Raw genomic sequence first — 25,377 nt, forward strand, 5'->3', positions numbered from 1 at the left:
CCTGAATAACTTACTCTGAGTATGTGTACAATGCCTTCTGATATAAAATTGAATATCTCAGGGACCAATGAATTATTTGAGATAAAGTTTTAAAGTCAGTATATCCTCTCCTGGATATACGCCCAGAAATAATTTTCTTATTAATATTCAGTATAATGAAGGTACAACAATATGAGCCCAGAAGATTGTGTTATAAATAGATTTTGTAAAGGTTGAACTGTAGCTGTGTAGTTTGTTCTTTCTACTTCCAGAATTAACATATATAAATTGTAAAAGCATAGCAGTAGTTCAGCAACATATTCATCTGTACTACAGGTATATTTGTTTTATTTGTCAGCTTATGCCTTCAAATAGTAGTGTTAATTACACATACTTTTTATTAAAATATGATAGACTTATAAAGCATTTTGCTGCTATTTCGTTTCAGAAATCAACATTGCAGTTTAAAAAACTGCTTACTAACTGTTCAGTCCCAGAACTATTTATCATGTATAGTTCACTGTCTCCTTCCTTGATGCTGTCCCTGGGGCCTCATTCATCGTTTTTCTTCCTGGTAGCTAGCACCACCTTCTCTATCTCTTATACAGGTAGCCGTCTGTGTTTGTGGGTTCCACATCTACGCATTCAGCCAACTGTGGATTGAAAATATTGAGGGGGAAAAACAATAAAAAATAACAATACAACAATTAAAAAATATAAATTTAAAAAATATAGTGTAACAAACTATTCACATAGCATTAACACTGTGTTAGATATTATAAATAATCTAGAGATGATTTAAAGTGTATGGGAGCATATTTGTAGGTTTTATATCAGGGACTCGAGTATCCACAGATTTTGGTGTCTGTGGGGTGCTGGAATTAGTGTCCTGTGGATACTGATGGACAACTGTAGATCACACTAACAATGGCAATAGTCTTCTCTCATATCTTTTATTTCTGCCCCACAATGTAAGCACCCAAACCTCCTTGCAAATATTTTATCGACCACAATCATAAAGAAAACAAGCAGGGAATGAGAAAAAGAAGCAATAGGAAGTTTCAAAGGAAGTTGCAAATCAGTCACAGGCCTCATAATTGCAGTTTAGCCCTTTCTGTATATTTTTACAATTTGAATTAGTTACCAAGATTATATAATGTGTAAATGTATATCTAAAACTTCAACTGAAAAATCTGATTATTGGCACATGTCTGGATTCCTGCATGGCAGTAGTCGGCTGGAACTGAGTTGAAGTTATTCCTCTTTAGATGCATCCTACACTCTTCAAATCATCACAGTTCTTGCATGACCTCTTCTACTTACTTACGTTGCATCTCTATGTATGTCAGTTTTCAACTCCTGGCTTAGATCTTAAAAGAATAACATTCCTTTATTCATAGTTGATTGATTTAATAGTGCCTGACTCATAATTGAGAATGTATTTCAAACACCCCAAAGGGAGGCCTCTAAGACTTATGCTTCCTACTTTTTATTTTTAATTGTAGGGGTTGCCAAAACTTTCCCCAGTATATAATCTCCTACTTTCTTAGTGGAAAGGAATGTCTTCCCTGAAAGGCTCAAAATGCCCTCAAGGCAGAAAAAAATGTTACATTGAAATTTGTATCTCTCGTCAAATTTCAACTCTTTTGCCAAATATTTTTTATAAATGATATTGATAATTGATTTAGTGATGATAATTAATATCTGCAGATGATCTAAACAGTTCTTTGAGAGGGCATATGTAACCTGTATTCCTATGATCATGGTTTTCTTTTGTTTCAAAGAATTTTCTGAAAGGCCCATCATGCCTCTTTCTTCAACTTTATAGACTACAGTACATTTTTTTGTAATTATTTGTGCTAAAATGTTTGCTCTTTTCCTATTCCCAGGGTGGTTTTTGGCAATTGTAATGGCATTGCTATGGTTGACTACCTCCAGAAAGCCGTGCTGCTCAATCTGGGCACTATTGAATTATATGGCTCTAATGATCCTTATCGAAGAGAACCCCGATCTCCTCGTAAATCTCGACAACCTTCAGGAGGTAAAAAGAAAAAAGAAAACAAAATCCTGGGCTTTAGGATTCCTATACATTCTGACTTACTACTGTGAATATAAGTACTTCAGTTAGGTAAATAGCTTGCCTGATTTAGTCTGTCTATAATATAACCTGTCAAGAACTAGCAAAAGGTATGAGTCTCTTTTTTTCTTTTGTATTGTTATTTTTGGCATCTGTTTTTGATATTCTAGGATTTTATTTAACATTGAGAAAGAACCACAGGGTCAAACTTTTCAACTAAATTATGACAGGAATATTTTTCTCATTATTATGGAACAAAAGTTTATTTCAAAGTTTTTCCCCTTTTCATTGTTTTGTCTCTGTGAAACCAATAATTGTTTCAACTATTAATGTTTAATTCAAAGGCATTATTCCGATGTGAAAGAAAATGCAGATGAAAAAGTGAATTTGGATTGTAGGGAAAATAGCATTCTCAGAAAGCTTTGACTCAGTGCAAGCCCAGATTCATTTAGAATTCTTTTTATAGCATTCTTACTTTTGTGTTTGCTAGGTAATTAGTCTTAATTTTAGACATTTTAACACTAATAACTCATGAAACACATGTATAGACGTGTATAGTTAGCTATCTGTACAAATACTTCTTTGCCTTTTTTTTTTTTTTAAACTTCATGACACAACAGAAAATGGCATTTCATGTATGTATGGCACACAGGGCACACTAATGAAGCTTCCAGAAGTAACTGACCCGAGGGCTCCAGTTTCCCCCGGGCTTGCCCTGCTGGACCAGGGCTTAAGGGCAGCCCTATTTGGGGCATACTTATTTGTAGAATACCAGTGTGCACTGGAGCACTGGGAAGCTGTGGTCTGTACTTCCAGACTCAATCTCTCTGCTTTAAAATTCTTTCTGAAATTCATTTTTCAGTTGCTTTCAATACATTATTAGCAAATACTACTAATTTTACAATTCATGAGAAAAGCATAAAACAAAAAAAGATGAGGGAATATAGACTTTTCTGTTGCTTTGGCTTGATAATTGACTTTTTCTTTTCAAAGTTTTTTTCAATTTGTGTTTGTGTGATCATTTTGTCATGTAATGTCTTCAGCAGAGATTATTGTCCCAACCATACCATTCTAGTATCTTTGTCTCCTTTTTTTTTTCCTTCCCCTTTTCATTGCTTCACTAAGGTATGCTGGTTGTGACTGCTTGCATGTGCGGCCTTCCTAGTTTATATTCTGAGTCTGTGAAAAAACTTCGTTCTTCTTTTTTAAGTAAGTCATTTATGTCTTGGTAGGTTTATTCTTTCTGTAAAATCATTATTTTCCCACTTATTTTTAAAAGAGCTTATTAAAACATTCTATATCTAAAACACTATACTTTTTACTTACATTTATCTTATACTATGTATATAAAACAGCCATTTAAATGCTTGTGTCACAATCTTATTTCTTTATACAGCAAAAATACTAATAGTGTTAGAAAGTTAGAACATTATCATGACAGAGAAGAAGGTTTTTTAGAAGACAAAACCTTTTTTTTTTTTTTTTGAGACAGGGTCTCGCTTTGTTGCCCGGGTTACAGTGAGTGCCTTGGCATCAGCCTAGCTCACAGCAACCTCAAACTCCTGGGCTTAAGGGATCCTACTGCCTCAGCCTCCTGAGTAGCTGGGACTACAGGCATGCGCCACCATGCCCGGCTAATTTTTTCTATATAGATTTTAGTTGGCCAGCTAATTTGTTTCTATTTTTAGTAGAGGCAGGGTCTCGCACTTGCTCAGGCTGGTCTCGAACTCTTGAGCTAGAGCGATCTGCCCGCCTCGGCCTCCCAGAGTGCTAGGATTGTAGGCGTGAGTCACTGCGCCTGGCCGGAAGTTTTTAAATGTTAGTTGAAAAACAAAAGAACTAAAATAATTTCGCTTCTCAACTCCCCATTAAGAAGAATGATTTTTCCTCTTTGGAAAATATGAAAACTAAGAGGAATTTAAAACCAAGCTACTTTATGTAAATAACAAATATTAAACAATAATAAAAGGTTATCAAGAGAGTTTGTGAATTTAAAAAGTACCCTCAATTGGTGAAGGTCAAATATTTTAAAAATCAGTTAATTTGAGGTACACATTTTGTGTGCATGTAGAAAATAGAAGTTAGCAAAAGTTTACTAAAAGTAAGTTGTAGCAAAATCGGTGTTATTTTTTATTTTATTTTTATTTTTTTAGCGCATAGATACTTTATAAAAATAAAAGAATACATGAATCAAAAACTAACATAAATAAAAGGAGAAATAGAAAATTCAACAATAATAGCTGGCTACTCCAGCTGGATAACAGCTGTATATCCATTTTCAGTAATGATAGGATAACTAGACCAAAGATTATCAATGAAATAGAAGACTTGGACAACTCTATGAACCAGCTAGCCCTAACAGACATATACAGCACACTGAACTGCAGAATATACAGTCATGTGACACATAATAATGCTTTGCTCCACGGTAGACTGTGTATTTTTTTTTATGTTACATATTTATTTGTTTTGTAGCTTTGTAAGATACATATTCAAGTCTCTTAAAATAGTTCCAAAACATACTTATGGCAGCCTGTTGACATAATGTTTCCTGAAGTTAAGGAGGTGTTTGGTAAACAATTCCAATGATAACTTTCATGAACCAGGTAGAAGTAACTTAAATACCTGGTTCAATTTGAAGATTGTGAGATTGATTTAACCAAGAATCAGCAAACTACTATTTGCAGGCCCAAACTGCCCACTGCTTGATTTTTTAAATACAGTTTAATTGGAGCAGTGCCATGCTTATTTGTTAATGTGCTGTCTGTGGCTGCTTTTGTGCTACATAAGAGCTGAGTGGTTGCCACAGAGATTTTGGCTCAAAAAGGCTAAACTGTTTACTTACGTGAATCTTTACAGAAAACATTTGCCAGCTCCCCAGGTTAAACCATGGTACCTACCAGGTCAATTTGTGACCTAATATTAACCTTGATTGTAGTGTGCTTCAGTTAAGGCATATAGTATGTTGAGTAACACATGATTGTGTTTTGTTGAGTATTTTAAATAGTAAATTAATCTTCCTATCTGGACATTTGAAAGAGATGGTAGGCTTATCAAAATTGTTGCTATATTTAAGGGGTAACTACTTACTGCATTTGATGGCAGAATAGACTCAAAAAGGTACTTAGAGGTAGAAATAGTAAATTTAAACCAAAGAAATGAAATTTCTCAGCAATATATGTTAAATCCTGTGTCTAGGTTATAAAGATTGATTGTATACATACAGAACAGAGAAAACCGGCTCAAGAGTAGTTCATGTGAAAGGAATACTTGCAGATTTTGTTAGTTTAGGCAGATCTGAGTTTAAATCTCAGCCCTCGGTTTTTTTCTTTTTTGTCTTTTTTTGAGACAGTCTTGCTTTGTTGCCCAGGCTAGTGGTGTAATCATAGCTCACTGCAGCTTCAAAGTCCAGGGCTCCAGTGATCCTCCTGCCTCAGCCTCCTGAATAGCTGGGACTATGGGTGCATGCCTCCATGCCTGGCTCATTTTTTTATTTTTTTGTAGAGACGGAGTCTTGCTATATTGCCTGGGCTGGTCTCGAACTACTGGCCTCAAACATTCCTCCCACCTGTCCAAGTGCTAGGATTACAGGCATGAGCCACTACTTTCAGCCTCTGCCCTTTTTCTAAACATGTGATGCTAGAAAAGATACTTCTTTGAGGTTTAGTGTCCTCATTTATAAAATAGAGATGATTACACCCTCATACAGTTAGTGTAATCATTAAGTGAGGTGACATATGCAACATACCTAATCTTGTGACTGGAACATTGTTGGCATGCAGGTGATTCTTTTATTCCTATTGACTACAACTTAATGTGTGCCAATAATGGGACAAAATTGCTGAATACACTAATGTGAGAGGTGTAGAAGATTTAAAATTATACTTCTATGTTTATGTTTTTTAAAAAAGCTAATTTTGACCTAATACCACCAGGAAAATGTCTCTAACAGTGGCAGTGAACTAGACTGTCTCCGGAAGTAATTAGGTTTTTTAAGATACCTAAAACAGAGCTGTTTCTTCTTTTGTAAAATGGGCATAATAATGTCTATCTCTTGTGCTTCTGTGAGGGTTAAATGAGGTAGGCACTTAGGACAGTATCTGGCACATAGGAAGCTCTCAGTAAATGTTGGTTATGATCAGCAGCTAATTGGGTTGAGATACATTTGAGTAGAGCCTAGACAACTATATTTCTAGGAGTATTTGTTGAAGGGATTCTGGTAGTAACAGAGAAGATGGATTAGATTATATGCTATGAAATTCTTTCACATATATTCACTCAATCGTTCAACAAATATTTATTGAGCACCTACCATGTGGTATGCACCATTATAGATAACAAAACACGAAAATCTCTGACCTCATGAAACTCATGTTCCACTGGAAAAGATACACAATTTAAAAGATATGTATGTAATATATAGTAAAAGACACACAATTATTAAGATGTATAATATATAGTAAATTACATTAATAAATTACATTAATAGTGCCAAGGGGAAAGGTAGTAATTAAAGGAAGGAGGGTTTGAAATATCACTTATGGGGATGTTAAATTTAAAATAAAGTGTCAAGATGACTTTAGATTTAAAGCAAGTGAGAAACCTTTTATCCATGAGGATGTGTGGGGAAAGAACATTTCAAGCTGGAGAACAACATGCCTAAATTACTCTAAGGCAGTATACCTGGTGAGTTCAAGGAGTGAGGAGGAGTCAGTGTGGCTGGAGGAGAGAGAGTGAAGGTGGTGAGCAAGTAGGTGGAAGAAGGAAAGAAAGTCAGAGAGGTAACAAGGTATCATGCACCTCAGGATCATGTACATCAACTTAACATGTAGGGTTGGACTTTGACTTTTACCCTGAGTGAGATAGAAGACATTGTAGGGATATTTAGCTCATTTAATGGTCATCGTAATAAATTTAATACCTAAATCAAATCTCTCTATCCATATTTTTTAATTCATCTTCCTAAATACTTCTTCCTGGGCCATTTTAAAAATGAGAACTATATCACATGGTACCTTTTAAGAGTCAGTAATTTTTACATCATAAGGGCCTTCAACTCAAACCTCAAAAGAGTTTCCTCTAATGTAGTACTGTTTATCAGTAGTTGACAAAAATACCAAGAGGTTAAACTTTCAAAATGTATTATTTTTATTCAGTACTAGGCACATTATAATACTAGAGTATATTATCACTACTATTTGGAGATCAGCTATCTTAGTGTTCTGTCAATAAAGAGTTCATGTAAATGAATATTTAGTCAAAGATTAGATATACACCTGTAATTACACGTCTATCATCTTGGAACTATATAAACTAGGGTTTTTGTCCAGAACCATTAATCTGATGAAGATTTTTAAAAAAACATACTGATTCTCATTCAAGAACCTTTCCTGTCTTATAAGGAAAATAATATATAGTTCAAAATAGAAAGCACTTGTTATAAAGCCAATTTCAGCATTCAGTGTTCTCGGAAATGTTCTATTGTAAAAGCTTTCTCAGTGACTGTAGGGATGTGACATCAAGTCTTTTACCAAAATAATGGAAAAGCAGATACTGGTCATATGTGCACATCCTGTACCTCTATGTGACTTCTGAGGCTTAGCCACATGGCTCCTTGTTTGTTGCCCTGATATATTTTTATTTATGCTTTTTAAACAATTTTCAGGAATTTTTTCATTTCAATCACCAGGAAAATTAATATTTATACTAACTGTTTACTTTGTATTTTATCATAGCTTATGTTTTTATTTGTTTAACTGATAACCACTGTATTAGTTTGAGGTGGTTTCAAAATGTTCCCGTGTTCCTATCTCAAACCTAATGAGCATAATATCAATACCAACAGTCTATTAATGTTCTGGATTCTCTTAAATGGAGAGCAATTACATATGTACTATAAATAGAAGACAAAACTGCACTTATATAGATTTGTGGTGTGATTTGGTTTTTGTTTTTGTTTTTTAGCAGGTCTGTGTGATATTAGTGAAGGGACTGTAGTCCCAGAAGATCGCTGCAAATCTCCAACTTCTGGTAATGTTTTTTTATTTCATGAATAATTGTGATGGTACAAAAGCCCAGCATATCAATGTACTTTTTTTTATAGATCAGCATTTAAAATGAACAAAATCTTTTGTGTCATATATTTATTCTTAAAATCATAACTGTATTGTTCACATTCTTATTAAGTGAAAAGAAATGCAGCTTATGCTAAATAAAAGTCCAAAGCTTTTACCTGTTAAGAGTCATATAATTGTTTACTTAACTTTCTAGTATTTATACTTTCTTTAGGGAAAATATATTTTACTACTTACCATTGAATTGAATGTTTTAGTTATCTACAATCTTTTCTTTACTCTAGGCATTCCTGGCATCATCTATTAGAATTGGGTAGAATCAAAGAAAAGTTGATGATATAATCTGCTTTTCTCTAGTCCTTGAATAATATACACAGAAATTTTATGAAGGAATTTTAACACTTATAATCTATTAACATAGACAATTAGAATAATATTAGAATAGTTATGTCTACTTTGGGTTTTGATGAAAGTAATTTTTGATATATTTATAGCTGTATTAAAGCAGTTCTCTTTCCTTGTTTATATATGGGTCTTTATGTGACTTATATGTATATCAATATTTCAAAGGAACATTATTTTTAGTATCTTTGGAGACCCCTTAAAGTTAAGAGGATCCTGAATTTATTATTTTATTTTAGTGTATTGAAACTTAGCTAATCTTTAATAAAGTTGACTTCGTAATTTTAACTACCATATTTATTAAATCATTCTGGCTGGAAATTTTCATCAGCTTTCTACTAGAAAGATTGTTTTTAGCATAAGTAACACTGTTCTTAGACAGGTTTTGATCCTTCCATAGCTGGTTCTGTTATATCAGAAACAGTAGTAAGAATGGGAAGTATTGAGAATAGCAATTTGTTTTACTTATATTTTGGTTTAGCATTTTGTTAGTTCTAAGACTGTGAAAGCTTTCGTAGTGTTCTTTTTATAATTGCATTTTCCTGATGTTTGTACAAGTTGATCGTTTCTTAAAGTTAAAATGTATCCTTACATTTTCTTTTTTTTTCACTATTTCTATTTTAAATTTACTCATTAAATGGATAAAACGTAGAGCCATAGGAATCACTAACATAATTAGTTACCTAATATTAAGTTTTAACATCGGTGGAATTAAGTTTGGATGAATCATATGAAGTGAGTAACTTTTTTATCTCATGGGACTAGTTATTTCTGAATTTGGAATTTAGAATTATAATATATTTTAATTATTACTCTTCCTCTAACTACATAAAATACTGTTTTGATCTCACCTTCCCCAAAGGCCACATAAATGCAGTTGTCAATATGTTAAGGATGTAAGCCAGGGTAGATAATTTGGACAGGTAACATAATATATTACATTTAAATATGTTAAATGACCATTGAAAATATTTTAATAAGATTCAGTCAAGGCTAGGCACAGTGGCTCACACCTGTAATCCCAGCACTTTGGGAGCCTAAGACGTTAGGATTGCTTGAGACTGGGAGACTGAGATCAGCCTGTGCAATATAGTGAGACCCCATTTCTGTTAAAAAAAATATTCAGCCAAATAAAATAAATTAATACCCCTTTTTATTCCCAAGCCAGTCTTTCAAAAGGTGGATACATGTAGCAATTTAAAATAACCAAACAAGAGGTAATTATAGAAAAGTTTCTAAGTATTTTTAAATCTAAATATATAAATATAAAAAGTTCAGAAAGGTAAAAACCCTCCAAATTCTCTCTTCCTCAAACCAGAGAATCTCAACCATGGTTTGGCATTTTCAAATATATTTTGCTCTTTGGTCCATAGGAAAAGACAGAATAGTTTTAACATACAGAAATTTGTATGACACGAGATATTTTATTGTTTCTATCTCAGTGCATTTGAAGTGCAAAGTGAAAATTGTGACCTCAAAAATCATCCATGAATCATTTATTCTTACCTTTAGATATAGAACTCATTACTTAGTCTTTGGTTATGCTCTGAAAAATACAAGAATTCTCTGAGGAATTATATCCATTCTTACATATCAGGAAAGACTGCTTTAAAAAAAGTCAAACTTTAGTAGTCAGTAGTTGTGTCTGAAACGTGTTTCAAATAATGGAGATAGGTGTCAGTCATGCATAACTACTGAGAGCAATGCAACAGAACCTGTAATGAGATTCTGGATAGCTGTCCTTTGTTACTATACTCCTATAGCTTATATGTGTCTTTCTCTACTCGTCCATTTAAAAGTAGTTAATAATAATTTTTGCCATCTATCAGGGATTAATTACCTTACTCTTCACATGTGTGTGACTTTTTAGCATTTTAATAAAGAAATAAAAGAATGACTAGATAGTCAAAAAAGAAAAATGGATGAGTTTGAGGTAAATCAAAAGAGCCACATGGATATCATGTTTTCAAAAACATAAATTAGTGATGAAATTGCCAACCTCAAATACTTTTCACAATGAGATAAGATATAAATAAATAGTTAAGCGATGCATTATAGATAATTAAAACTAGTACAGTTAATATAAAGTAGGTTGGTATTTATGGGAAAAGAAGAAATGTGTAAAAGTAAGTTAGGAGTTAAAATGAGTCTCATAAATGCTAAGAGGAGGACCAATGTAGAAATGTAAAATAGTCATATGCCTTCATCAAAACTAAAGAGACACCTTTTTGAAAAACTTTTAAATCTCATAATCAAGATTTGTGATCTCAGCTGTTTAGCTAATAAATATCAAAACTCTCCTCAGAAATCATCATGAGAAAATACACTTAATGAATGTAGTGTAACCTTTCCATTTATTTTTAAATAAACCAGTGGTCTCTCTTTTAGACAATTAATTCTATCTACTGAACATATACATCTTAAACAAATGAAGGGGATGGTCTCCATTTGATCTTTATTTCAAAGAACTCACATTGATTCACTGAGCACTTTAGTAATGGTGGAATTTTTTTTAGTACTGCATTAAAATATATATGTATACATACATACACATACATTTGTATATATAAAATGTTGAAATGATTAAAAAGAAAATATTTGTTAGCTATTTCAAACTAAAGAAAACCCAGGGCCACACATACGGTGATATAAATGGTGCCTTCAAGAATTGCTGTGAGCCTTACCTAGAAGAAACAATAAACTATAGATATTATCTGTGTTTATTTAATTGTAGAAACTTAGTAAATATATTAAAATAGGATATGCTGAAAACTGTTTTGGAGCTTTTTCGTCAGCTATCACAGAAGTTACAATAATCACTAGTAGGCATTTTCAGTTAGGAGAAGAGTAAATCTGCTTGTTTTATTTATATTTACAGCCTATGTTGACTACTTTTATTTTGAAAATACCATCATTTTTACAATTTTATTGTTATGTATAGATATGTCATTGTGCTATTGCTCTTAAATGAATTATATTAACTAAAACTAGTATTAATAAGACATTTTCATACATTTATGTGGCTATTTAGTATCACAGATGACAGTGGTATTTTAAAATATATAACATATAACCATTATATTCTTTAAATCTGAATTATATTTATATGAAAAACAACTGTACCTATTTCTGTTCCTGGGAATGTTACTAAGCTCAGTGTTACCTGTGTGATAATTTTTTTTGATATGGGATTTATGAGGATCTGTAAACGCTATTTAGCAAAAATAACATGTATTTTTAAAGAGTGATCTTTTAAGACCACTATAGAAGCAATTGGGTCCTGCCAACATTCGCAGGTTTTGCTTGGTCAGAGGATGTTGGCCACTTGGCCAAAGAAAGAAAGTAAAATTTTGTGAGGAGTGTATGGGCTGTCAAATTTTGACCTAATTCATTAAGATTCAGTACTTATATTGGGATTTTTTTTAACACAGAAAGGAAACCTTTTTATTTACTTCCTATGATGTTCTAGGTATTTGCTTCTAGCAGAAAAGCTTTATGCATTCAGAAAATACTTAGAGATGCCTACATGTAAAGCACTGCTCTGATCACAAAGGAGATACAAAAATGAATCAAATGTGGGCCCTGCTTTTAGAAGTTCATTCAGTGGAGAAGGTCATATGTACATAAATTGAAAATAATAAAGTATTAAGTGATTAACATCATCTGAGAAATATATAGATAAAGTGTTATGAGAATTCAAAGGAGAGGAAGTGATTTACAGCTGGGGAGATTATTGAAAATTTAATTGATGAGATATCATTTGAGATGAGCTTATAAAGAATAGGTCTCCTAAAGTTATCAGTCATAATACAATTTAGAATTGCATTTATAATAAAAGCTTATGTTACAAATTAAACACTATGAAAAATTAGAAACATTTTTAAGGAAAAAGGACAAATAAAATCGTAATTATAGAATGATAGGTAAGATTATATAATATCATTAGGAGGAGTCACAGCCAAAGGTAAATGTTTCTTGCCTCAGTACATTTAAGTAAAAATTTGAACATATTTAAAAATATAAGTATTATCTTCACTATTTTAAAGATCCCTATTGTACATTTATATAGTAGAATAGATACATGGTTTTAAACTGTCAGTCTAACTGTAAAATACCAAAATTTACTAGTACTAGTACTGTATCTTGATTCTGCTAGAGAACTCTTATTCAGTTAACTGATATCAAGAATTTCTAAATTTTAAGACATAGTAAATTGCTACTTATATTTTTCTTTGTATGTTCTCTGGCATATAATATATACCAAGATTTTACCAAATTGTTATGTAAGGAAAAATGATTGTAGAGTTAATATTTACATATACTAGAATCTACCATGAAAGATACTGCAGTAGTGATTGCTGTATTACAAGAATTGTTATTACCTGTCTGTATACATGGCCCCTCCTTATGGTCAGTAATGTGAGAACTTGCTTTAGAGGTTACCAGATTTTTCTTTGGACTTTTGTCTTATTATGACTCAGCGTTTGTGACTGACTATGTGCCTGTTCCTTCCATTGTCTTCATTTGTGTAGGTTCTTCATCACCACACAATTCAGATGATGAACAAAAAATGAATAATTTTATAGAAAAGGGTATAGTATCTTTATTTTAAAGTATTTTCTTTTACTTATGTTTAATTTATTTAGTTTACTTTGAATAGATTTTGACATTTTATATCAAAATATTATTTTCAGTGAAGACCAAAAGCAGAAAGTTTTCCAAGATGGTAGCCAGTGACATAGGTACGAAATAGAAATTTCTATTTTGTTTCTAATCCTTGCTATATGCAATGCTAACCCAACACCAGAAAATTATCCCAATGCATTGCATTTTGTATATATTAATTTGTTCTTTTGCTAAACAATAATCTCTTGGGCTGTATCTTTTCTAAACTCACTGGGGCAATAATTATTAAAAATCAGTTAAATTGGGTTGCATTTCTTTCTCTGACTTACAGTATGAATTGTTCTGTTAATTTTATTGTTGCTTTATTTTAAAATAAAGCAGGGTTCAATTTATACCATAAATAGCAAAAATTTATACTCCAAAGTTAAGTTTTGAAATAGTTTTGTTTGTTTATAGTTTTATTTGTATTTTTTTCTACTTTTACTCCATCTGCTTCACATTTTCAAGAACCTATTTTTCAAGGAAATGGTTTTCTAAAAGATTGACTCCTTTATTCTGTAGTCTGTACCATCCTTGGGTTAAATGGGAATTTTCTAGGATTCCCCCTTTCCCCACCAAAAGTTAAAAATATATTACTCCTTCTGATTGTTTCTGTAGATATACTTGGAAATGAATTATTCTGTCCAAGATTCTCAAAGTTTAGAATTGGGGAACAAAATGTACAATCAAACTCTGGGAGCATAATCAATTGGGGCTTTATGGCCACAAAAATTTGAACGTTCTCCAAAGCCTTTTAAAGGCTTCAAGAACATTGTTTTAGAAAGAGAATAAATTTAAAATTTTTATTGTACGGTTATTATTTATTTTTCCCCAAAACCCCCACCATATTATTCCTTAAATTCAATTAAATTAGATGAATTTATAGGCAGCTGGAATAGCTTTACTTCAACTGATAAAGTTTAACATATGATTAAATTTCCAAAAATTCTTACAAGTAACATCTATGTTGTCTGCATTTTGTAAATTGAACCCTGTTTAGTCATATTATTGGTGGCTGACTATAGCCCCTCTGGTCATTTTTTAAATAAGGTGGTTTATTCTTGGGTAAAGGGCTCTTCATTTACAGAGAATCAATTATTTATCTCTTTATTTATGGATTTTTAGTGAATCTGTTGGTAATAGTTAAATCACTCTAATTATGTACTAGCACTATGGCATAATACTTTTCAACCAATTTCCTTTATAGTACATTCTATCTTAATATTATGTTAGAGGTTCCTTTAAGCTGTCATATAGTGTGAAAAGTTAGAAAGGTCTTTCCTACATACATTTTACTGAACAACTTTTACAATTAAATGACCTAGGAATTTTACCTGGCATGAAAGGGACTTTATACATAATTAAATTTTTTAGAATAATTTCTCTGTTTGATGTTTAGTCCTGGGGTTATATTTGCTTTATGAAATGTATTGACTAGCTTCTCGTTTTTTTCTTGTGTTTTAAATAGACTGTAACATGGAATATTCAAACTTGACTAATTGAAAGACTTCATTAAGAAATTTATTAGGGCTGATAATGTTATTGGAAGGATATTTCTTTAATAAAACATTATTACTTTCTTTTTATGTTATTGATGGGTTTTACTTTATGTCATGACAGTTTCTATAGTTATATATTTTTGGAAATATGTTAACTTTATTCAGCTTTTCAAAATTATGTTGGTACATAGTTTTGCATAGTTATTTTTAACCTTCAAGAACCATTGATATATTCCTGATTTTATATGTAATCGTGTTTGTTTTCAGTTGGAATCTTTCAGTGTGCTTTTTTAGTCACAAGATTTGGGCATATAGAAGGAAAGTTAATGGCTTAAATTTTCTTCTTTCAAAGGGAGACTGGCCCATTTTAGACTATGGTTTTTGTAGTTGAAAAAATAGAACGGTAGTTTATCTACCGATGTTAGTATCTAGTTTTGTAATAAGAATTAGCTTAAAAATGCTATTGACAAACAAAAAATGTCAATGAAACGTTGGAAGAAAACTCATAGACCTCCTAAGGGACCTCTCTGTCAAGTGTGGTGTTTTCTGTGTGAAGCTGTGGTGTCAAAAGTGCTAGGACTCCTTGAGCATTCTGAACTCACTGTGTACCCCATCATCGCATCCCATACTTGTTATGATGTATCCTGAAGCTCATAAATTACCACCTCTTGCCACCTGAATCTACAAGTATTTATGGCTTCAGCTTTAGGTAGTTATGCAGTGGCCTCATGAGAGAATCAAGCCTAGAACCCCCAAGATTGGCCCTGCTAAGAACCACCTGGAGTGGAAGGTTGACTGAATAGCTGGGCTCTGAAACTTTGTCCCTAGGTTGTTTTAGCTATTCTTTGAGAGTAACTGCTGCTGGTGTTAGAGAGTGTGTGTGTGTGTGTGTGTGTGTGTGTGTGTGTGTTGTGGGTGAGTGGTACAAGATGCCATTCACCCTTTAACAGTTAACCCAAGCATGGCAAATCAGCCCTTTTTTTTTTTTTTGTAACTTTCTGACAGTACAGCTGAGATAGCTGAGATGATGATAATAATTTTTTTTAAATGTACTTAGTCTTTATAATTTTTCTGACATTGTGCCAGCCCTTTATAACTAATTTTTCTTATTTAATCCATTCAATAATCTCAGCGAGCTAGTTACTATCAATTTCCTGTTTTACATATGAGGAAGCTGAGTATAAGTAATACATCCATTGGTTACACCCCTAGCAAATGACAGAGCAGGATTTATACCCACGTAGCCCAGCTCCACTCTCTGTCCTCTTAAACACTGTGCTGAATTACGTTTTAATGTAATTTACCGAGGCTCCAAGGATTCAAAAACAAATCCATTTCCTGATTAATAACTAGATAGTCTGGTTATGGCCTTGTTCTATCAACTTTGTAACTTGGAAAAAAGATGGCTCATGTTAAGTTCTGTTTTAGCACCAGATCACAGATGCCATCTTGGTATACATGTATGCATAATATACAGTGCCTGAAAGTCTACTTTCCTAAAAGACCAAATTCAAGGGAAAGATAACTAGAGCAAACTGTGAAGTACCCTAGCCCATCTACCCAAAGCCTAGCTTCGTAGTTTATTTCCTGATTGACAACTAAATTAGGTGAATAATCCTAACAATGACTTTTTTGTTCATGCATAAGAAGAGCAGCCTATAAAGAAATAACTTCAGGTGGGGCAGAGGGGGCTGTAAACTCACAACTGATAGATGCAGTGTGCACTGTATGGGGGAGGGGCACGCCTCTAGCCCTGGCTTGGGTGAGGCAGAGTCATTACTTGTAACCAAAATGTTTGTACCCCCATAATATCCTGAAATAAAAAAAAAATGCTGAGTGCAGCAAAAAAAAAATAACTTTATTAACAGCAAAAACATAGCAGAATATAATGCAATTGCAGCATCCACAAAGAAAGCTACATGCATGTAATATACATATAGTAATTTGCCTTGTGTATACCTTATGATAAATTTTTGTTAAATATTAATAACCAACATTTTCAAAATCAATAATTTTTCTATACTATTAGCAATTTCCGTAAATCACTTAGAAAATAAGCAGTTATTTTTTTATTTGCTCATTATATTTTATAAAAATTTTGCAAAGCTTTTGTTATTTTAAGTTTATATAAAAATAGTCCTAAAATGTGTATCTTTGTTAACAAAGAATCAAATTTTTATATCATTATGAATAAAATATCCACATGCTAGCATTGTGTGATAAATTTGAAACTACATGATTAACCTTTTCTAAAGAGTATTCTATTTTATTATGATTCTGTTTTATGCTGAACATAGATTATCTGAGTACATGAAGCTGTATGGGGAAAATAATCCTAAAGATAAAAAAATAATGACTCAAAAGTTATAGTGACTTATTAAATGAGTACTATGCCAAAACAAATAGAAATAATAGCTCCACTTGTTGGGTACCTCCTAAATTCTAGATACTACGCCAGACATCTTTTCAAATGACATTTATCAATATAAGGAAGAGTATACCTCCAAGGTCCTTTTTATCTCTCAAATTCTGAGTTAGCATAATTATTTAGGTAATGGTTAACTTTCTTTCTTAGCAAAAACTGGAGTAATTTTTGAAGTCAGTTTAAATGAAGATAATGTTCATTAGTCCAAGTGCTGTCTTCCTTAGTTCTCTTACACAAGTCTCAATAATTCCTTTTTTAAATGAAAATGTTCGAACACAACGAAAATCTACTCCTTGTCATTTTATTCGAAATCACAGACTCATTAAATCACAATTTTAAAGCAATTCTAACCCTTTTATTTTTCAAGAAAAGAAATTGAGCCTTAGAGAAGTAAAGTGGCATATTCAAAGTAATACCGCATTATAATGACCTGGTCGGGACTGTAATCCAGGTGTCTTGACTCTTGTCTTACTATAGCTTGTTCATACTTCATACTCAAGCATCTACTTTTTATTTCTTATGTGGTTGCTTTTTCTTGTGTTGTCTTCCCAATTCTTTATATGTACAAGTTAAAAAATAAATTCATAGAGATCCATTTAGAATTTGTTGTCTTATGGATAAAAAAGTATGTATCAAGTAGTATTTTAAGTTTTTAAATTATTTAATTTATTGTAAAACTCAAAATCATGCTGATATTTCTACCTTATATTCAACCCAAAAAGTGTCTGTTGAATCTATAAAAGTTTACCTTTCTGTTCAATCCACAATATGACTGTTGAAAGAATAGAAACTCATCTTGAAACAGGAGATGAGTAAAGTGTGCAATGATACCATTTTTTCAGGTAACTTTAATATTTTCTACCTTGAGAGAAAATTATTACCCTTCATTTGACAAGAGCTAAATTTTATAGGTAGATACATTAAAACTGTTATACAAGTCTGAGTTCCTCTAATGAATTTGTTTTCTTTTTTAGGATGACTAAAATCTGAAGGGTATTGGCATATTGTGTATTTAAATTTAAATTTTATTTTTGAATGAATTTTCTGTCAAATTTCCTAATAAAATATGCTTGAAAGTCTATTTGTGTTTCATATTCCAGTACTTTTTGTGTGTGCACGTATCTCTCTATAGAACTGTCTTTTTCTTACATTAAAAGAATGTGCAGTTATCTTTCTAGAAATAACTTACTGTTTGCTTCTTAACATAAAGAAAATTAGTCTGAATTACAGTTACATTACTATACCAGGCACGGTGGCTCACATCTGTAATCCTAGCACTTTGGGAGACCAAGGAGGGAGGATCCCTTGAGTCCAGGAGTTCAAGACCAGCCTGGGCAACATAGCAAGACCCTATCTCTACAAAAAATAAAAAATATAACAAATTAGCTGGGCATGATGATGCATGCACCTGTATTCCTAGCTATGGGGGAGGCTGAGCCAGGAGGATCACTTGAGCCCAAAAGTTTGAGGTTACAGTAAGTTATGCTTATACCACTGCACTCTAGCTTGGTTAACGGAGTGAGACCCCATCTCTTAAAAAAAAAAAAAGGTTACATTACTAAAATAATACCTTTGTTAACAATTCTTTGAGTAGGACTATAAATGTGGAAGTTTATATTCTGTCATTATTTATTTTACTGGTTTGTTAGGGCTGCCATCACAAAATACCTGAGACTGGGTGGTTGAAGCAACAGAAATTTATTTTCTTACAGTTCTGGAGGTTAGAAGTCCAAGATCAAGGTCTCAGCAGGTTTGGTTTCTTCTAACTCCTTTCTCCTTGGCTTGCAGAGAGCTGCCTTCTCACTGTATTCGCACATGGTCTTTCTTGGGTGCATGCACATGCGCCTGGTGTCTCCCTGTTTACCCAAATTTCCTCCTCTTCCAGGAACACCAAGTCAGATTGGATTAGGGCCCACCCTAAGAGCTCTTTTTAACTTAATCATTTCTTTGAAGGCCCTGTGCCCAAATACAGTCACATTCTGAAGAACTGGGGGGTTATATGTAAATTTATGTTTACATATAAATTGGGGGGAGACACAGTTCATCCCATAACTTACTATGTAAGGTTTATGTGATACCTTTTATTCTGTGGAAAATTGTCTTTGAGATATTGCAAAGGGTTTAATTACGGTGTTATATTAGACCTTAAGTTTTATGAGCGTTTGCAAAGCAAATAAGGACAGGAAAAAAAATTGAAGACAAAAGCTCTGGGAGTTCAAAAATGAAAACTTGTTATAGCCAAACCATCTTTTTGATTAACAGACCCGTATTCACTTTGCCCTCTTTTTCTCTTTATTTCATTTGTGAAGAAATTTAGCTTTCTATAGATGTACAGTTCCACCAAGTTTTTGTTCATTCATTTATTCATTGCCGTGTTTATTGAGCACACACGTTAAATGCTGAGCACATACATAGATACAATGTTTTATAAGATAAATTCTGTTTCTTAGAATTTCTTGGAATTCTCATAGAATTTATTTTCTAGTGTAGAAGATAGACATTAAAATTATTAGTTCTGACCGGGCGTGGTGGCTCACGCCTGTAATCCTAGCACTCTGGGAGGCCGAGGCAGGTGGATCACTCGAGGTCAGGAGTTCGAGACCAGCCTGAGCAAGAGCGAGACCCCATCTCTACTAAAAAAAAAAAATAGAAAGAAATTATCTGGCCAACTAAAAATATATATAGAAAAAATTAGCCGGGCATGGTGGTGCATGCCTGTAATCCCAGCTACTCGGGAGGCTGAGGCAGAAGGATTGCTTGAGCCCAGGAGTTTGAGGTTGCTGTGAGCTAGGCTGACGCCATGGCACTCGCTCTAGCCCAGGCAACAAAGGGAGACTCTCTCTCAAAAAAAAAAAAAATGTTAGTTCTAATGGCTAGTAAAATATGTGTGATAAATGGTGAGAGTTTCTAGTTCTTGGTCCCACTTTTCCCCTTAGATTCTTTGCCATATCTTGCAGTCTGAGTTTTAGTCTCTTCACTATCCCAGTTGTTTTATTTAACATAAATACATTTCAACATTATCCTTTTTTAAAGAGTAGTGTTGAATCACTGCATGTGGTGAGAGAAGTGATATTGTCTTTTTATCCTAATTATTGAACTTCTCTCAGTAGATAAAAAATAATAATTTGCTTTTATGACAACTTCATCATATTGTCATAATCGTAAGCCCTTTTACATTTTATTTTGTTAAGCCATTTTTTACTATAAATGTCACATTCTAAAAAGTAAAGTTATAGTTCTTTTTCTTTCTTTCAAGAAACCTTCTTTAGAAAAATAAGATATGGACATGGGGTAGAAAAACTAAAGGAAAATTACAAAATGTCTGTTTAATTTCAAAGAAGCTGTAAGAATTTCCGCAGTTGAGAAAACTTACAAAACTTCTCCAGCTGCAGAGGACTAAAAAGCGTCAACCATGATTAAACTCATTTATGGTATATTCTTCCAAGTAGTTCCCTTGCCTGGAGACTTGCTTCTCTTAGACATCATACATCTTTCCTTGGTATGGAAACTTGCATTGCAAACATAATTGTTGTGATCAGATATAATTTCTTTATTTCTATCAAGCAAATGCAGCTCTTTACTCAACTAGCCAGCTTGATGTCTCCATTCAGGTTTATAAGGGGAGGGAACAAAGACCCAGCTTAACAACCTGCTTAGGCATTTCTCTGATACCAGTTTTCCTCAGACTGAAGAAACCTCTTTGCTGTCATTCCCATTATTTCTGCCATGGACAAAAGCATAGAAAAAGAGCTAGTTTATAATCTCCAGTGACAAAAGATTTCTAAGGAAGGTATTGAGTGTCATGGGCAAGGGTTGAAGAATACACAGTTGAAGAAAAAACGGATAATGTCTTTCAAGAACTCATTCAAATCACATGCTTCAGTTTGAAGGCCACAATAGAAGATAAGTAACTTCAAGGCACCAGCAGAAGTTTCTTGATAATTGCAATAGAACCGGCTGACAGGGTAAATCGGTTGGCAAGTGCTTCTGAGACTCCTGAGATGTAATAATATGAATGTCATAAAATTGCTGGAGAAAGTCTGCAACCCCCTCATCACAAAGTTACACCAGAGTACAGGGTTACAAGCGACAAGAACTGACTAGACAGAGATTCTCCAGAGGTGGATCTGCCTCTTTTAGACCTGCTGTCAAGGAGGTTGACTACAGAGACCCAAAAGCAAGTATATTCCCCAGAACTCAAAAATGGAAAGATACAAACTTTTAGCCTAAAATTCAACTTTAGATCTTAGATTTGGGACTTAGCCTCCCCCAGAAAACAGCTATAAAATGGGTCAAAAGATAGCTTATTATTTCCAGGCAGTGAACAACAGGCATTCCAGAGCTGTTATCCTTGAGAAAATGGAAAAACATGAGGTGAGCCCCGCAGTCTCCCCAGCTTTCCACTACAGCAGACTTTGCTGTTGCAGCACAAGGTGGGTAGAGCCCAAATGGAGCTGCAGTCTCGCTAAGCTAAGGAGGCCAAGGTTAGAGTTCTGGACTACCAAAGTGACTGCAGTTTTGTGGAGCAGGGTACTAGAGATGAAGGAAGAAGTCTGGGGGGATTCAAACCAGCTCCTGAGAAATTCATACTTTAAATGTTTATATTAGAAAAAAGAACCATTTTAGCCCAATGATCTCAAGTTTTCATCTTAAGTTAGAAGAACAGCAAAAAAAAACCCCAAGTTAGTAGAAGGAACGAAATACCAAGAAGCAAATATCAATGAGAGAGAAAACAGATACACAATAGAGGTAAATGGGTAAACAGTTTTCAAGTATGAAGACAATAGATATTTCTAGCCATGAAAGAAGCCAAGGAATGTAACACCAATTTAAAAAACACCTCATGATGAAATGTATGCAATTAATTATTGAAGCAAAATAACCCAACAAATGGAGAAGCCATGGTAGAAAGGCTGATGTTGAGCTTTAAATCCATTTAAACATAAAACCAACACTAAACCTATGTGCAAATTATGATTATAATATGCAGTGTGTTTTAAAACTTGCAAATGTGAAAAATATTATAGCTAATGAAAATCGGGAAGAAGAGATGTTCGTTGAAGTGACAGGGCTACTTTTTCATTGCTGAAAGCCAGTCTTTATTGTCTAATACTAAACATATTAATAGTTGTAAAAATGATTTCACTGAATGTTTTTCATTATGCATTTTCTTATCTATAGACCTTTTAAGAAATGATACATCTTGTAGTAAAGAAAATGTTTAAAATATAGAAATTCTTTTTGTTTCACTGTAGTTAAACTTAAAGAAAAGTAAATATTTATTGTATTTAAGTATATAGTATCATATTTTTCTACAAATATTTATTAGTGGTCATCTATCTGTGTATACAAAGAAAAATATCAGAAGGATGTTCAGCTAATCTTAATAGTTATTTCTGGTTGGTAGGATGTTGGATGATTTTTTAACACGTACTTTTAGATAATGTTTGAATTCGTTATCATGAGAATGAATTATTTTTACAAAAACGGTTTTGAAAATGTAGTTTAAATGTTAGAAATGACATTGTGTTTGGCTAACAACTGCTGCCTACCGTTTTCTTAGCTTCACGCAAAAGTACCTATGAAATCAAAGAAAAACGTGAACATTCAGTTTCAGTAGAAATCAGATACAGGTAGGTGATCATACCTCAAGTCAGCAGTGCTACTCGAGACAGATCCTTCCTTAGACACTACGCAGTTCTGCCAGTTAGCAAGCATTGAGATAGCAGCCTCTTCATTCAAATTAAAGAAACTCGTTACAGACACATCCTGTATTTAAATCTTTTCCCTCTCTTCCTCTCCTGTCCTCTCCTCTGTCCTCTTGTTCCCTGCTCCTGCCCCACCAAAAGTATCCATGCAAAATAGACAAGTTAACATTCAGAGGGAGGAAATAATCAGTCTGGCTTCAGATTTCAGCTACACTCGATAAAATAAAAAATTAGAGCAATTTCTTGAGTTTTGAGGGGACAAGGTTGTGAGCTAGAACTTTGACATTTTGCAAAAGTTATGTATGTTTTTCTTTGTTTTCATCTAAACAGAAGCTTGTAAAATATGCCGTTTAAAAAAATACTACTTAAAGACATATTTTAGAACACCTCAGGGACTGGGAGAGTTGTACTGGCATTAATCTTCCCCTGTAGAACTCTATCCTAAGGAAATAATACAAAATGTATGCAAATATTTATATACCACATTTTTATGTGTATATTGAAAAACTGGAAAAAATAGCGAAATGTTTTATGTGTTCGTCCATATAAATATGCAGCCATTAAAATACAGCAACAGTTAATGAGTAAGAAAATGCTTGTCTTAATAGTGAAAAAGAGCAGGATACATATTTGTATATTATAGTTGGTCTACACTGTATAAAGAAAAATGGATTTTGAAAAGTAATAGGCAAAAATGTTGCTTCTGACTATGGGCATTACAACCTTTTTTTTCTATTTCTCTATTTTTTTTCCAAATATGCTATAAAGAACACATGATTCAAAAAAACCTAAAGATAAAAATGCAAAAAGTGTATGAGTAAGAAAATGTAAGTTTGATATTTCCTCTGAATCTTTTAATAGAGTATCTTTATTTATTTATTTATTTATTTTATTTTATTTTGAGACAGAGTCTCGCTCTGTTGCCTGGGCTAGAGTGCTGTGGCGTTAGCCTAGCTCACAGCAACCTCAAACTCATCCGCTTAAGCGATCCTCCTGCCTCAGCCTCCCGAGTAGCTGGGACTACAGGCATGCACCACCATGCCCAGCTAATTTTTTCTATGTATATTTTTAGTTGTCCAGATAATTTTTTTCTATTTTTAGTAGAGACAGGGTCTTGCTCTTGCTCAGGCTGGTCTCGAACTCCTGACCTCTAGCGATCCACCTGCCTCGGCCTCCCAGAGTGCTAGGATTACAGGCGTGAGCCACCACGCCTGGCCAAGTATCTTTATTTTTTCATTCTCATTCTGTGCATTGAAAAAAGAATGTAAGCTTTAAAATATTTTTGATAAGAAGCTGTAAAACATTATCCTGAGTGAAAGACACCTTACACAAGAGTTCATGTTGTGATTTCATTGATACGAAGTTATAGAACAGGCAAAACTGATCTATGGTGAAAAAGCATCAGAGTGATGGTTATTTCTGGGGATGGGGCAGAGATTGATTGGGAAGGAGCATATGTGTGTAACCTTTGTGGGGTGAATAGTAATGCTATATATTTTACTAAGAATTTGAGTTACATAGGTGTATATATTGTCAAAACTCAGTGAATATGCATTTAAGATTTCTGCATTTGAATATAAATTTTTATATCAAAAGAAAATACATTGTCAACAACAACAACAAAATGGGGAATATTTTACCTTGTGAAAATGTACAAAGTCTCTTGTTGACTTTGCCTCTACATCCCACAGTCTTAGGTATGTGTTCCAGACTGAGATAGGTATAAATCCAATGTATTCCAGTCAGCACCTTGTGCTCACCTATGTGAATAGTACTTGCTATATTGCATTGGAGTTGTTTCCTCTCATTGATTGTGAGTTCCTGGGGGCCAGGAAGTGTATCCTGCCTCTGGCACATTGCTGGCTTGTGCCCAATAAATATTTAATATATGAATAAATATCCTTCTGTCCCATTCTGTACCTTCACATGTAACAAAAATTTTTCTCTGCTCAGGGAAACTCCTTAGTTCTGTATTTTAAATGGTACTTGATAGCTAGAATTAATACAAAATAATAAAGTTTAACCCTTCTAATGTTATTTGTCATTTCAAGTTCTGTATTCAAGGACATTTGCTTAAAATTATATCCAAATATAATTAAGTAGTATGGCTTAACTATCTGTCACTTGAACGCTATGGTTAAGTTGATGGCCAGTTGTGGATATCCAATTGCAAAGTATCTCAGGAGGAAATAATTATTAGACTACATAATTAAAATTTTTGTGACGTTTATTGTAAAATTACTGTCTTCAAACAATCATAGTCACTTTATGGGTGGTTTTAACCTCTCAGTACTAATAAAATGTTGAAATTAGGCAAAATGAAGAATTATTTTAAAGCTGGTTCATTATATTCAGTACTTGTACATATTAAAGAAGTTTAATATAGTGCTAGACAAAAACTTTTATTCTATGAGATTAACTTAAATCTTTAAGAATATGTGAGGTTATATAAATTTATTTCTAATAGAGATCCTAAGGAAGATCAAAAGCATACACTTACAAAATACAGAAGGAAATTATGTGCAAGAAAAATTTTTTGGCAGAAACA

General features: G+C 33.2%; 1 protein-coding gene across 5 annotated transcripts in view; it reads left to right on the top strand.

The window, feature by feature from the left end:
• The window catches only part of STXBP5 (syntaxin binding protein 5), a 147,974-nt gene that overhangs the window by 96,248 nt on the left and 26,349 nt on the right, over positions 1–25,377 (top strand). For 3 of the 5 annotated variants that reach the window (XM_045544545.1, XM_045544542.1, XM_045544546.1), the window contains 4 exons: positions 1,869–2,020; positions 8,021–8,086; positions 13,065–13,124; positions 13,227–13,274. In XM_045544545.1, coding sequence (XP_045400501.1) covers positions 1,869–2,020; positions 8,021–8,086; positions 13,065–13,124; positions 13,227–13,274 — 326 coding nt within the window. The remainder of the gene's footprint in view (positions 1–1,868; positions 2,021–8,020; positions 8,087–13,064; positions 13,125–13,226; positions 13,275–25,377) is intronic. The other 2 variants (XM_045544543.1, XM_045544544.1) reach the window with 2 other exon arrangements.

The sequence above is a fragment of the Lemur catta genome, chromosome 2, assembly GCF_020740605.2.
Source record: "Lemur catta isolate mLemCat1 chromosome 2, mLemCat1.pri, whole genome shotgun sequence".
In the NCBI taxonomy this organism is placed as follows: Eukaryota; Metazoa; Chordata; class Mammalia; order Primates; family Lemuridae; genus Lemur; species Lemur catta.